The sequence below is a fragment of the Quercus lobata genome, chromosome 9 (assembly GCF_001633185.2).
Source record: "Quercus lobata isolate SW786 chromosome 9, ValleyOak3.0 Primary Assembly, whole genome shotgun sequence".
NCBI lineage: Eukaryota > Viridiplantae > Streptophyta > Magnoliopsida > Fagales > Fagaceae > Quercus > Quercus lobata.
The window spans coordinates 22,991,417-23,007,686 of record NC_044912.1 but is presented as its reverse complement, the minus strand read 5'-3'; the positions used below and the strand labels follow the sequence as shown (position 1 = coordinate 23,007,686).

Genomic DNA, 16,270 nt, shown 5'->3' with positions numbered 1-16,270 from the left:
TGGGCTTTCTTTTCCTGCTGCCCTTTAGTTTTTTTTTTGTTTTCGTTTTAAATGTAAATCGAGTCTTAGAGACTCGATTTTCATGTTGATGCCACCTGGACAAAGCGCCACATCAGAGAGGAACGACGCATGAAAATCGAGCCTTAGAAACTCGATTTAGGGGCTCAAAATCGAGCCTCAGAGGCTCGAGTTGCTAGTTTGCCAATATGTTTCCAAACGGACCCTATTAACTAAATAGTTCGATTTTGATGGGTAATTACCCATTTTCGCCGAGTTTTCGTCCCGTCCCGCATGGTTTTGTTTCATCCCATCCTCGTCCCGTCCCGTTTGATGGGAATACTTTCTCACCCATCCCCGCTCCTTGGAGCCCTGTGAAGCCACGCTCTACCCTATAAAACTCTACTTTTTGTTAATTTACCCTACAATTAATATAATTTTTTTAATGAAACTTATTTCATTAATAAAAATATACTTGAAATTACAAATTTATCCCACTAACTCAAATCAATTTTTAGAAAAAATTGAATAATCTATCCAAGTGTTTAACATGATAATCATTAAAAAAAAAAAAAAAAATCTCATAGAATAACACATAACAAAATAAAAATATAGAATCACATTGGGTAAAATAAAATATGTTAATATTAATATGTTTGTTTAAATAGTAGGGTTTAAGGTTATGAAAAATTTATAATTATAATTCTTAGTAATGCGGGGCGGGGCGGGGATGAGGAGAGGCGGGGCGGGGTGGATCTATAAAGTCTAAACCCATCCCCGACCCGCCCTGTGATGCGGGGCTAAAATCTTACCCCATCCACTCCACCGCCTTTGCGGGATAAGGAAAACCCGTGCGGGGTGAAATAGGGAGAGACGGGTTAAGCGTGGCGGAGAAAAATTGTCATCCCTAAATAGAAGAAGGTTAGAAAAGTTTTTAGTTTTTTTTCTTTTGTGTTTAATTGCGAGGCTGAAAAAGTGGAAGAATGAAAAACTTTTTGGTTTAGCTAAAAATAAGATTTGTATATATTTATCATTATTCCTTAAATAAAACAAAAAATAATACATTATACTTTTAAAAAAAATTGCATACAAATGAAAGTGGACCTTTCAAATAATAGCATAAGAAATCATCCAAAATGTTTTCTTAAAAAATATTAAAATTTAAAAAAAAAAAAAAAAAAAAAAAAAAAAAAAAAAAAAAAAAAGAAGAAGGAAAAGAAGAAGAAACCCTGACAAAACCAAAGAAAACAAAAACAAAAAGCCATTTCTTTTAGCTTGGAGCTTCAAGAATAAAAAAAAGCAAGAATAAAAAAAAGCAAGAAACGTTAATTAGAGGTGAGGATAATTTTGTCTAAATATTTTTTTCACTTTTCACTCTAATTTTCTCTTCAATTTGGAGAGATTGTATTTTGAAAGAGATGAAAGAAAACTTGTAGGAATAACATAAGTCCGGTGTGTGCACAGTGATTGAGCTATTGTAATGCATGTGAAACTCTGACTTTAATGTTGACAATACATACATGTGAGACCCAAGTAAATGAGCAAAATTATGAAATTGTCATCGTAACTCAGCCTTGAGAATCCAAAAATACCAAAAACTTGTTCTCATTTTCCATAACTCTAACTCAATTTTTTGAGTTATGAGTTATGGAAATTGAGAATAGAAATCAAACCAAACAGCTGCAACTAGTATGAGTCCCACGAAAAATGAGTGATGAGTTATGAAAATTAAGTGATGTGTAATGAAAATAGGACAAACCAAACAGGGCCTCAATTTTTAAGGGTTGATTTACTTCTAAGTGTGTTTTGACCTTTTTTTTTTTTTTTTGGGAGATTTGGATTTCTGAGAAGGTTGTTATTGCGGACAACGAACGCAATGACGTGGTGCAGCTGAGAGGTGTGATCGAGGCCTGCAACGTGCTGCTGTGACCATGAAAGGTATCAATTATCATCGAGTAAAATATAGGAAAATGTATTTTTTATTAAATGTTTTCACATTATTTGAATCAAAATTTAATAAATAAATAAATAACTTATATAAAAATAATTAGTCGCTAACACGTTACACGTCTTTCATTTGATACTGAAGGTCATACTAAATATCTTCAGTAGAACTAGAATACATAAATCTTCTCTAACTATTATTATTATTATTATTATTTAATTTTGGATATAAATATGAAATATTTTCTTAGAAATAATATCCAAGGATTACAAAAAATTCCATTTAAATAATAACTAGCATCATTGACCCGCGAGCTCAAGAGAGTTTTATGTGTTTGTCCATAATTAAAATAATCAAGACAAATGACACCTAGAAAAATTTTCTATTTTCATTTTTTAATTATTTTATTTATTGACAAACGCATTAATCTCATTAAAGATTAAACAGACACGAAATTCGGATGAATGAAAAGTTGACATTAAGAACAAAATATTCTAAGCATGCACATGAGATGGGACAAGTAAATATCTAATACAGTACTAAACAAAAAAAAGTCCAACGTCAAGACAAATTTAACCTTTTACATCATGTACTAAACATATTAAAATTGTTTAATCTTACAACAGTGAAAGATTTGAGAAGCTTTAAAGCCATAGCACAAATTCCATAAATTTAAACTACTTTAAAGTCTTGGATCCTACATATCAAAATTCACTACATTATGTTTCAATGTGCCAAGCATTCCTATGATCATTGTTAAACCAAAAAATTGATCAAGGTTAAAAGAGGAAGAAGATGAAAGAATAAAGGCACATATTTTACAATTGGATCGAACAACAAGGCCTGTAGGCAAGGACAGAGGAAGGCAAAACCATGTGAAGGAATCTAAGACACTTTCCCAATCAGAAAATAATAAAGATAGCAACAGATCGAAAGCATCTGATACCTTTCATGCCTGTAATGAAATAGCATCAACCTTAGTGTATGCCACACCCTTAACCTTCTTACTTGAACTCTCTTTAGATTTCTTTGATTTCCGTTTCTTCGAAGACACCTTTGGTTCTTCGGAAGTCTGTTTTTGCTCTGAATCAAAATTTTCTGTCAAAATCATGTCATCCATATCCTTCACATCAGAGTGCATCAAAGACTCGTCTTCTTCCGTTTCCTTGGCATTATTTTCAGGTTCAATAACTGACATTCCTGTCAGAGTATAGTCCAACAAAAATGTGCTTCTTACATGCCTGTCTATCCTGCTAAAATGCCTGTGAGAATATGGTATGAGACCTTCAAGGAGTTCCCCTATGCCTTTTATCTGAAACATAATGGTAATTAAATACGTTATTGAACAACAATCTTCGTTTCTCCACTTGAGAACAACATCCCTCATCTTCATTTCTTGCTACTTTAAAGCTAAGCCCATTATATAACAAAAAAGTGTATATATATATATATGTGTGTGTGTGTGTGTTCAATTAATAAATATTAATAAATACGAAGTCAAATTAGAAAATTTATAGAGAAAAACATGCCTAATTTGAATAGAATTTGTTTAGAAGAGATCAAACTTAATTTAATTAGAAAATAAATTAAACTAGAAAAAGTAAATTCTATATAGTTTAAACAACATAGTTTACTAGAAACTATAAAAACCAAATTAAAAAATATATTATTTGAATGATGACATGGGAAAATATGAGCTTTTAAAAGCCAATGTGGCAAAGTTAACATGGCAACATTAAGAAATCAATTAAAGGCCATAGAGATTGATTTGTATAGAGATATATATATATATATATATGTATATATAGATGATTGATTTGTATTCAAGGTTTTGGGCCCCACAAATGAGGTTCCTCACACCCTGCTGGTGTCCAGAAGACTAGAATACTGAGTTTATATACCATTTCTATGGTTATTTCAACCTACTGAGACACAATATTTTGAAATGCTATACAGAAGAGGAATACTTAAAAAGACCAGTACCTCAATTATCTCTGTTGGAGGAAGGATGTTGAAAACTCTGAAAAGCACAAATTGTGCAACATGACAGAGCTTTGGCTTTGTATTCCATTCTCGAACATATTCAAACAGTAAACGAAACTCTCCCTTGCCAATGGCATTAAGAGCTTTATCCATCTGATTTTCAGCCTCTCTCTTCCTGCAGAGGACTAGGCTGTAAGAAATATATACACAATAGGAAGAGAGAGGGGGGGTAAGATGTTCCTAACCTGAAAAGTTCAGCAAACAATTCAAAAAGTTTATGAGGCCTGCGAAGTTCAAATGCAATTTGGATTGCTCTAGTGTAGTCAGCATCTGATACAGCATTTTCCAATTCTTGACCTTTCAGAACCCCTTCCTCCTGCATATTAATATGACACCGACTTCTATATGTAAGACATTGTTACAATATTTAGTCAAAATTCATAAAGATATCAGGTCTAAAAACTAAAGACCCCAAATATGAAACATCAATACAATAAGCTAAACTTAAAATATAGAAAGTGGACATTCCAACATATCCTGTCTAAATAATAAAGACCCAAATAAGGACTATATAGTTCCACTCATTGATAGGGACCCTTATGAAAGTAATGCCTACAATGTATCGAAGCAATCAGAAACAGCAAGATGACAGTAGCAATAGTAGAAAATTGATAATCATCAGAAAAAGAAAAGACAATAATAAAATATGAGATCAGGATAAAATGATAGTTACAGAATCCATATAATAATCAAAGACCAACCAACCTATATGTCTGTACATTGCTGTATATCAACCACAGACAACTGCAATTGCTGCCAGACTTACATAAATGATAGAACCATGATAACAGTAACTCATAATAGTGCAGCTTATTCACAGTTTTAAAAGAAACCTTAAAAGGTGGATTAATAAATGCCAGATGCCCTTTCAAATTCAGCTGACCAGTTACTAGTATAGTGCAGTGCATGAAACTTGCCTAGGAACTCAATACGTCCAATTGTATTATTTTGTGATTCAGGAACTTAGCATAACAACAAAATTCTGAAAATCCATGACAAAGTTCAAGCATCATTTATACTTACTTGTACCCAAGAAAATGCTACTCTATTCAAAATTTTCAATGAATGGCCAAAATTTCATTTAGTCCAAGTATTAGAGTTCCAACAAACAGAGAACAAGCTAGGGCTGAGCAGGAACCCACATAACCCAACCTGACGGGCTTTGGGCGAGCCATGAGGTCCTTCGGGTTGAGTCCAGGTCCCACATTCTGATCAGCCTTGGGTCTCACCAGTTTATCCCGAACCGCCCAATCCTAAAATTGATTTTTTTTTCCTTTTTTTTGAGTTTTTACACCTTTGGGAGCTTGATTAGTTTTTTATTAGCATGAGTCAATATTTGAGTTAATAAATGTGCTATTTTCACAAAGAACTGTCCATTAATTTACCTGCCTGAGACCCAACCCAACCTGGATGTGTGGGTTCAGGTGAGTGGGATTTCATGTCATCTCTATCGGGCTGGGTTGCTAGTCAGGTCTAAACCCAACCTGACCCAGCCCATGCTCATTCCTAGGAAAAACACTCTCTCAACTTCTACAAATTTAATTTTCATCAATCAACATTATAAATTTTTGGCAAGATATAATTTAAAATGCCAGGAAGGTGAAAACATCTACTCTTGCTGGAAAGGATTGTATTATTGGCATAGCATTAGCATCATGTGGGATGCAACTCCTCAACATCTTATGAGGGCCATTTGGGGGGAACAGAATAACCCACCTTTTTGGGACGCTTGATTGAATGTTGTACTATGATTTTGAGGGGAGGGGGTTATCTTGTAATTCTCTATTTGATTTCAGGGGTCACTTAAATCTACATTAGTGATTCTTTAGGAGGCTCTATTATTTGAGCTCTCCTTTTCTTTTATAATATTCTTTACTATACTAAAAAAATGATTTTCAAGATAAGGCACAAAAATAGCAGGTAAGACAACTCACCTCTTTACGGAAAGCCTCCTCTTTGTCATCAGAAGTACAATCATACCACAAATTAATGACAGCATCACTGCCACCGGTAGCAAGCATTTCTGTCTTCTTCCCAATAGCCAGTGCCCAAACCTGCAGGCTAAATCCTGTGAGAAAAAGAGAAGGGCAAGCAAAAATCTAATTGCAGAAGAGAGAGACAATCCCACAACAATACAAAACTGCTTCCCCCCACTCAGATAACAAAACCAGGCTATTATGGGAGTGCAAATGGATAAAGAATTCAAAACAGGGTAATGATAAATGGTGAATCAAATTTAAAAACTACGACTATGACTTGAGGATGCAAATGAAGTGAAGAATCCATAGAATTATGTGAATGGCCATTGCCACAATTGCACCAATCAATACTTTAACTGCCCTAGCAAAATGCATCTGCCAAGTTGGCACAGCCGAAAAAAAACAAAAATCCTACAATCACACCTTAATCTTTTTCATTTTCCAAAAAAGAGGATAACATGTTAAGAAGACCCCAGCACATATGGAACATGGCTTTGGTGCCATTACAGGATTATGAAGATAACTCACATCAAATTTGAATGAGGGTCAGCCACCCCCACCACCCACAAAGGGAAGGGTAGCTTCAGTGCTGTTTTGTTTAAAATTTTATTATATACCTCGCACTATAATAGACATATCCTTGAACAGTTTTCTTTTCCAGTGATCCCTTCAATGAATAATGTGAATTGAACAGACACCTCTTTTTATCGAAAGATCAATACTCTTCATGTATGTTTTTCATTGATGTGAGATTAATCTTTCTTTTTGTTTTATTTGGAGTTACGTAGCTAATAACATCTTCAGTGAAGGATCTTTTAGCATCTTGGAGAAGAGGCATCGAAGTGCACTGCAGATGTTTGGAACACTATTCCCGTGTATTTGATGTGGTGTATTTGGAAGGAGCATAATTCTAGTATGTTTGAAGGATTTGAAGCCTTATTGATCCATCTAAACTTCTCAATCTTAAGATCTCTATTTGATTGGATATTGGGAATTTTGTTTCTTCCTCATTTTTGGAATTTTTAGATCTATGTAACTTTAGATCCTAGATTAGTTGCACTTGTATGATTCCCATGTACCAGGGCTTCACCCTCTTTTCTTTTAAAATACATCTGTAGTTGCTCTTAATAATAATAATAACAATAATATGCTAATTTCCATTTTTTATTGGACAGAGTTGTCCTGCAAACAGGTTTGGAGGAATCTCGTCCAAACCACTACAGGTCAATTCATAAAACCAGCTTGTTTGTGATCTGTTTTTTTTTTTTTTTTTTTTTTTTTTTTTTTTTTTTTTTTTTGTGGTGCACAACCTAAATTAGGAGTTTTGGACCCTCCATGTTGATGATCAAAACACCATATGTACTGATGGACACCATCCCGATGTCAGGCATGAATTTCACAGTACATCAAAAACATATACGATCCAGGTGAACCGATCATGACATATTCAGAAGTGTTTTTACATCCAAGAAAGCAGAAGATGAGGCTTTATCTATGAGGCTTTATCTTCCTTCTCACTTATATGCAGAAAATAAACATGCAGATAATAAACCATATAACAGGTTTAATGAGACTTTTTTTTCATGACATAGATCCACAGAATGAGATAACCCATAAGATCAAGCATTACTCTACATGATCTTGAGGATAAAAATGAGAAGAGATTTTGTTAGAAAGACTAATATAATTATTAAAATAGTAGCTGCTTCCACACCTTGTCCTCGTGCTTATCATATGTAGCAATGCACTCGTTGGTTTTCACTGTCCATAGTTTTACCAGACCATCAGCACCTGAAAATGATTATTTAGTTGAGTACATGTCATGTGAACAGTAGATAAAGACCAAATAGGTAACTATTAGCCACATTACCACAAGAAACAAATTGGGTCCCACGAGTAAGAAAGGACGCTCTTAATACACTTGATGTATGCCCTTCAAATGTTTTCAAGCATGAACCATCAGATATTGACCAAATCTTTATCGTTTTATCACCAGATGCAGTTATGACACATTGCTCAACAGGAGAAAACTCTACCGACCAAATTCCCCTTTTATGCCCTTTAAGTACAACTACAGATACCAGATCTGGAAGCCTCCAAATGCAAGCAGTGCGATCCTATTCATCACACAAACACCCCCAAAAAAGGAGGAAATTTAGTAAATAAACCTAATGAAGCAACTTTATCAAGGAAAACAGAAAATTACATAAGGCAGGCAATGCCTACAGCATGTACACTTTCTTTGGAGAAAAAAAATTAATTGCTAAAAATAAAAACAAAAGGCAAAGAAGATGTGCCTTAAAAATTACAAACCTGAGAACCGCTGCAAACTAAGCTATCATTTGGTGCAACAGCTAGACAATTAATATCCTTATCATGAGCCGCTACAACTGCCTTTGCTTTTAAATTAAGTGGTTGTTCGACCCCATCTAAGAGACCGTCCAAACTCCACACTTTCAGAGTACGATCACTAGACAAATAAAGATGTAGTTTAAAAAATAGAGAAATAATAGTTCCTAAAAATATTAGGGGAGAGTGCAACATAAGGTTACTAGTGTAAAACACGAGCACCAATTTAAGTTACATAATGATGGAAGAGCAGAGAACAATTATTGTTGCATTAAATGATCCATGAGTGGCCAAATATATACAGAGGATCAGTGTGCTATTCAATGCCATTTCAAAGCAAAACTAGGAGAAAAGAGGAATTTGAGAATGACAAATAGCAGAAAATTCAAAAAAAAAAGAATAGGAATAGGAATAGGAGAAATATAAACTTTAGCAAAACAAAAAGTTCAAGATCCATACTTATCTATCCCATGTTAAGATTAAGCCATCATAAATGCATTCAATTGCAACACAAAATTGTTGAAGTTCACCAGAGTACTTCTGCAGCTCTATCATCTTAGATACTCCAAAACCCATACACACAGACAGATATATTTTTGAGGTTTAGAAATGAATCTTTGTCATTAATACCTGTCTCTGTGTGTGTGTGTGTGTGTGTGTGTGTGTGTGTGTGTGAGCTTTCATATCCTAGCCTAAATAGAGCACTTCTATGGTCACCAATGATACTGTACTAAATTAATAATGTGACCACCATTAAATTTTCCACAATGGAAACTTTGAAAAAAAAAAAAAAATTTAAGTTTTAATATGCTGACTCCAATCACTTTTACTTCATTTGTGCATAACACACACGGTTTTCTCATGAACTAGTCATGGCCTAATATAGCCATGTTGCTCAAATAACATTTAAAGATATAACAAAAAATCGACCTTAAAATGAAAACCCTTTAAAGCATATTTATTTTCTCCCTGAAATGAGATCTGCCTTCTTCAGGGTAAAGTTATGCTACATGACATTTAAAACAATTCTAAATTCTCAGCATTTAATTGTAACCCTTGAGAGCAAGTGTACAGGAATCAGGATGGAAAGAGGAACTTATGATTTGAATAATCAGAAATTTAGTTCAGGCAAGGACCCCAGAGCCCAATAGATATCACCTAGCCCTTTTACCAGGAATTAATTCAATACGCAGGTCTGTAAGGATTGTGATACAAAGCAAAGGACCAGTACAATTCACAATGAATTACACTTTCTTAACTTTATGAAAAGCTCACCATAGGAATCATTACCTGCTATTTCCATCCCAACTAAATAACCCTTTAGTATAAGTACTCTTGTCCTAAAGCTTACCAGTTACCACCCCCAGAGTAGTGGCTAATACAATGGAAGCAACAACATGATAAAACCACATCAAAAGAGTTCGAAGTACATATGAATGAAATGGTCAGATGGAATTTCATGGTGAAGGGATTGCATGGGTAAAACTCACCTACTACCACTAACAAAGAAGTTCTTCTGCTTCTTTGAGAAAGCTACGGCTCCAACAGCTCCCATATGACCTACACCAACTCCAACGCAACATCTGCTTTCTGATTCCCACAGTCTAACCTATATAGAGAATGGAATTAGAAATATAGAAACATATGGCATACTACATACAACATACAACATAGAGCATACAAATCATCTCAGAGAGAGGAGGGAGGAGTGGAGAGAGAGCATGCACTGTCCAATAATAAATGAAGAAACAAAGTAAAGTGATTTTCCCCATCACAGCCATATTTCTATTTGTCAATTTTTTTCCCCTTATGATTGGTAAGTTACGCACCCAAGTGGTCTTGATCATACTGCATTAACTCCACATTGTTCTTACAAGGAGGGCATGTCATTTGAGCTTAAGCTCATTGGCTTCTGTTTAATATTACTTACAGAGTGCAGACTGCATGATTATAAAAAATCAAACCAAGTCCACTACAGGTACCTTGAGAGCAGAAGAAAATAGAACTTACATTGTTATCCTTACTTCCAGTTACAATAAGTGTTCTTCCAGAACTAGATACACAGGTGTCAAGGCATAGAACAGTTTCAGTATGACCAGCCAATACATAAGAACATGACATGGCCGTTAGGTCATACACTCGTACCTGCATGAGTCCAAATTGAGATACATATTAGGAATCAAAATCACAAAACTAACATCATACTTTCTTCCAGTAGCACAAGTAAGAATTCTCTCCATCCTAGAGGACATAGTGGCCACATCCGTGCAACCTTGCCTAGCTTATGCATTGAGGAGACCACGAATATATTATCAATTTAATTACTGCTTATAACTGCATTGTATATTTTTACCTATTATTACACACCACTCATCCAACACAAATGTCACTTTTCGTGAACAACAAAATGTTTCAACGCAAAATTGCTTGAAAATAAAGGTAATTGATGATGGGAAAAAAAGGAAAAAAAGAAAAAAGAAAAAAAAGAAGATAATTACTACAAATCTCTTAAAAAGGTAAAAATGAGCATGATAATAAAACCCAATAATTGCTGAAACCAGTTTTCAGAATGTACAATTACTCTAGGTCCCGATAACAGAAGCACAGGTCTTCACTCTTCCAAGACATAAATGGCTATGAGTTGTTCTGAAGTGACACACATAAAACTCTCCTAGGAGGCTGGAGAACATTCATAGTCAAAACTAATAAAGATGAAAGAATTTAGGGTGGTAACATTCAAAGTTCTCTTGCAAACACAGAAACCAGAAAAAGGTGAAAAAAGAAACAATGATAAGATCAAATTATCATATTGAATTTTTCAGTGACCGATTATTCAGATCTTACATCCTCTAGATGCAAGCTACCAGTACAAAAAATGTTGAGATAGGTAAGAATCAACACATTTACCTGTTCAAGATTTGTGGCAACCGCCAGAAACTGTTCCTCTTCACCTAAAAATTTCATATCCACAATCTCTTCATTGTATCCTACAAGTCTTCTGCTTAGGATTAATTTAAACATCTCTTCTGGTTGTTCTACTGGGGAATAGAAAAGAAACTGCTGATCAGCAGTCACACAAAGCAGCCCTTGATCAAAAGGCAGCATAACTGCAGAAGTGAAGCCCCTATCCATGTCTGAGCTGTCAGTAATATCCGATGACTTTTGCTCAAACAAGCAAACTGCCCTGTTAAAATGAAAAAAAAAAAATATATATATATATATATATATAAACTCATCAAACTGCTGTTCATTCTAAATGAGAAACAATCATGAGAACTAAAAATACAAGTCCCAGAGGCCTCGCAACCATATATCTGAAAAAAAATCCGTACAAATTACAAACTAATAGGAAAACAACTTGATGTTGTCTTACCTTTCAGAGTTCCATATTCTTACAATCCCACGTTCACCAACTGTGATAAAATGAATTTCTGATGAACTACTTGCTTTCTTCCCACTTCGCTGAGAGAATATAGCCAGGCTTGAAGCAAAGGGGCTTCCAGAGTGAATTGTACAAACAGCTTCAAGTACCTCATATGTTAACACAGTCTTTTTGAAACAATAGTCATGAAGATCCCACAAGTTTACAACCTGCAAACATCCTACACCTCATTTTTCAGCTGACACTAAATGGTTTCCAACTATATAAAATTAGAAGCAACCAATACAAGTAAATAATGTTTTAAGACAACAAAAACCAAAAAAAGTTCCAGCATTTTGACATAAACTCATTCACAACTGCTTGTGACATTAAGTACAACAATCTAGTCAAGAAATAAAGTCCCCTATGCCATAAGAAATGACCAGTGCTAAGTTTTCAGTTAGACAGAAGACACTGCAAAGAGACCAAAGTGTAGATGCAACTGGCTAGCTAAGGTAACTTTACTTCACTCAGCCTAAAAGGTAGTTATCGATAATGCCTTCAAAAGGCGTTCTCAATTGCAAAATAATAGATGGATTTGGTCAAGAGAAGATGTAAATTCATTATACACAAGATGGATTTTGGTCAGATTTATTGCCTCCAACGTCAATGACTTAAAATAAATAAAAGGGCTGCTACATGGATATATTAAAGAAAAAGCAAATGGACAATCTTAAAGTATGAGAAAGTGAATTTACACAATATCTAATAAGAGTATCATAAGTATATTAAAATAACCACGTCTGTGAGCAAAGATTTAAAAAAATAAAATAAAAAATTGAACCATGCCTTATCTCTTCCAGCAGTGAGCAAGATCCATCCATCCTCAGATATAGCCATAGAAGTTACTGCTGACTCATGTTTTCTAAAAGTTGCAAGACATTCCTTGGTCAAAAGATCCCACACTCGTACTGTTGCATCGGCACCTCCAGAGAAAAACTATAAACACAAGACAGAATGATAAGCTAATAATGCAAGAAAAATGCAATAGAGTAGACTTAATGGTTAAAAAGAATAAAAGGAGTCAAATATTTTACATTTTCCCCAAATGGTATTACTTCAAGAGAATATCAGTCATGATAATTTCTTTTAGAATGATAATTGTTTAAATCCCTAATATAACTAATGTACTATTTCTTTTTGTGCATTCACAAAAATTGCACAGCTGCACACACTTGCAAATAAAAAAGGGCATATGGATCACATGCTGCTTGAGTGCAATTAAAACATCGGGTAACAGATAGAGTTGTAAAAAATGTAGATAGAAGTTACAAAAAATGTAGAAGATAAAAATATATCAAATTGAAATTAAAGTCTCTCATATTCAACGTAACTAAGGTGCAAGCCAAATTTGACATTCAATTTAAAAATTGGGAGAGGAAGGCAACAGAATTTCAATTTATATACACAGCAACATACAATAAGGTTCCTGTAATGATTGCTTGAAGTGGAAGGTTCTAAGTGCATGTAAGCAAAAACATGAGTACATGACACAGTTTCACACCAGCTTCATTACAGGCATCAAGACTTGCAAAGTCCACTCCAATAAGGTATCGTCCAATTTCTCAGTATCACATTTTTAGAGTTCATGGATAAATCTATGCAATAGGAACATTCTGAAACTGAAAATGCCATAATAACTGGACAGGAATTTCCAAGCTATGTTTCCATGAATTTTTGAGCTTTGACACATTATTTATAATGCAACAGAAACAGCCTTAGATCAAAAAGGTTCTTCAGTTTCCAAGATTCTTCCTTCTAGGATGTGAAAATATGAGATCTAGGGGACCAATAGCAATTTAAGAGGTACATTTTTTTTTGGCAATGCTTCAAATACCTTTGGAAGAAAAAATAAGACGAGGCTGATGAGCCACAGCTGGAGATTCCATTGGCGAACAAGTGAAGAGCAGGATAGTATATGTGGTTTTAGGGTTTGCATAGTTAATTCTGTACGTTAATTTTCTCCAGAATTTTTAGCATGAAGAACCCAATATTGGAAACCCCAAGTATTATTAAATCCATGACACACTGAATTGCACCCCAAAAAAAAACCAGCCTTGAATATAACAAAGACTTGAAGAAGCATCAAACTGAAGCAAGCAATAAAACAATTTAGTGTAACGAGTGAAACAAAGATACCGCAAATAATCAACAATTGTCATCTCTTGAACTCTGCAAACAGCAAAATTAAAACCAAAAAAAAAAAAAAAAAAATTCCTTTAAGCAGGAACTTACCAGTAATTTATCTGGATCAGGATGGAACATAATACTAGAAACAACCCCTTTGTGACCCTTGAAGGAGTGAGTGCAAAAGCCACCATCGACGTCCCAAACAAAGACGTTCCCATCAGCCCCTGTAGTAGCAAGCAACCCCCCCGACACATGGCAAGTCATAGCCATCACTGGACTATTATGTCCCTACTCAATGCCAACAAAAAATTAAAAAAATCATAATCAGAAAAGGAGTATGCACAACTATAATTAATAGTTATAAGGGATTTGAACCCTGAATGCATCCGTTGGAAACTCCAAAAGGTGCCAATTGAGCTACAATGACTCTTGGAAACTGTAATGAAGATTATATCCACAACAAACAAGCCTTTGTCTCAAATGTTTTATTTTCCACCATTCTATTATATCGAAAATCATACTAAGATGTCATTTTTTACTACTTCTACTAAACAATCCAATTCAATGAACCCCGCAAAATTTGAAATTTTGAAAAAAATACCTTCCAAGAACGGACGTTGTTGAGGGTGGACAAATCCCAGACTCTAATCTGATGACTGTGGCCGGCGGAGAAGAGCAATTTGTCGTCTGGGCTAAGCGCCAAGGCCGTGTGAGCTTCTGAGTCGCTGTCGATGGTCGACCTTATCGACGCGTTCGATGAATCGACGATTCTGATCGATTCATCGCAGGCGCAGGCGATGAATGAGCCGTCTGATGAGACGGCGAACGGCCCACCTGTGTAGAATTGTTCAAGTGAAGGCACGCACCGGTAATTCTTCTTCAAGGTTAGGGAAGCCATGAGAGAGAGAAGAAAAAGAAGAAAAAGAAGTTTTAGGGTTTAAGGGGTTGAGCAGAGGTGGAGGCTAGGGTTTAAGCCTCAAGGGGTTTACAAAGTGAAACACATAAAAGATAAAACTCATTTGGTCACGGACACGGTGCGAACTGACGGAACTGATGTCCTGTGACGGCACTAAAAAAAACAATTATTATTATGCACCTTATAGCTATTTACTTTAAAATGTCAATGTTATTATAATTGTTCTTGCTCATCAAAAATAATTGTTAATAGTTTCTCAAAAAAAAAAAAAAAATTGTTAATATAATTTGTTTCAAATGTTGCTGAAATTTCAAGAAACTTAAAAAATAATAGTATGATTATAAAATTCTATTAAATGAAAGTTTCTAATAAAAGTTGGGTTTTTTATAATTTGCGCTTATACTGGTCAATGTAAGTGATTAAGTGTTATATACTCTAAGATGTGATTTTGTCATAGGGCACACTATAAATAACTAACTTTCCCACAAATTATACATACATGTGTGTTAATTCAAACCACAAATTTTTTCAAGATGATGTGATTAACGAAAAATTCTTGAACAAAAAAAAAAAAAAAAAAAAAAAAAAAAAAAAACACATGAGCCAGTTAGCTCCATGAAATTTTCTAAGAATAAACGTAAAGTTTTGGTGATTTTTAGTGGCGCCACATAATCTAACCTAAAGTATAAACTGAGGAATTAAGAAAGTTTAATTTGAGAATTTAGATTTGATTGTCAAATTGCAATTCCATCAAGCTATCAGTTTAGATTTTATCTTATAGTTGTTAGTACAATTTGAATGATTATTTATCACTATATTAATATTAAATTTCGACAATTGATTTCATGATTCATCAATTGAATTGACAATGCTAGAACTTGGCATTATTTTGGCTGAGCTTGAATATGATTATCTTCAATTTGATTAGAGTATCGTTAGTTTAAAATTAAAGGGAAAATATTGACTTTAAGGCTAATGTTATGTTTAGATGAGTTCCATGGAAAACGTTCTCAATTTTATCTTATATTGAGCATATCAAAATCATAATCATCAATAAAATCACCAAGAAAATTTCAATTTATTTAGTACATTAAGCAAGCAATTATGTGATTTTATTTAAGGATGGAATTGTGGGTTCGACATATGATTTTAGGCTTTTTCTTCTTGGCAAGGAAGCTCACCAATTTGGTTTAAAGTCTGGTTTTATATCACAATTTCATCTTTAAAAAGTGACTAAGTAATGATTTATAGAAGTGTCACATTTTCCTTGGGCACGTGTTTGATTCAAAAGTTCTAGTGTTAACACAACAAAATTTCATAAAAATTTGCACAGTATGCTGATATGTCAATCCACCATAGGTCATTAAAATAAAATAAAATTATATTTAGACCCACCACAACTCAAAATAAAAGTATTATAAAAATGTTGTGAAATTTTGTAATGACCCTAAACTTTTGATTGATTCAAAGAGTTATAGTTGTGTTATTCT

The 16,270-nt window shown here is 34.2% G+C and overlaps 1 protein-coding gene across 1 annotated transcript; it reads right to left on the bottom strand.

Annotated features, from left to right (window-relative positions):
- Positions 1 to 2,482: 2,482 nt before the first annotated feature.
- Positions 2,483 to 14,921, bottom strand: LOC115959916 (transducin beta-like protein 3). The gene is made up of 14 exons (XM_031078585.1): positions 14,466 to 14,921; positions 13,970 to 14,152; positions 12,524 to 12,673; positions 11,687 to 11,904; positions 11,221 to 11,497; positions 10,324 to 10,458; positions 9,804 to 9,922; positions 8,278 to 8,434; positions 7,835 to 8,081; positions 7,679 to 7,755; positions 5,920 to 6,039; positions 4,171 to 4,301; positions 3,926 to 4,100; positions 2,483 to 3,254 (listed from the first exon to the last, which is right to left on the bottom strand). Exons 1-14 carry the CDS (start codon positions 14,760 to 14,762, stop codon positions 2,892 to 2,894), a joined length of 2,649 nt encoding a protein of 882 aa, XP_030934445.1. The 5' UTR covers positions 14,763 to 14,921; the 3' UTR covers positions 2,483 to 2,891.
- Between the last annotated feature and the right edge of the window lie 1,349 nt (positions 14,922 to 16,270).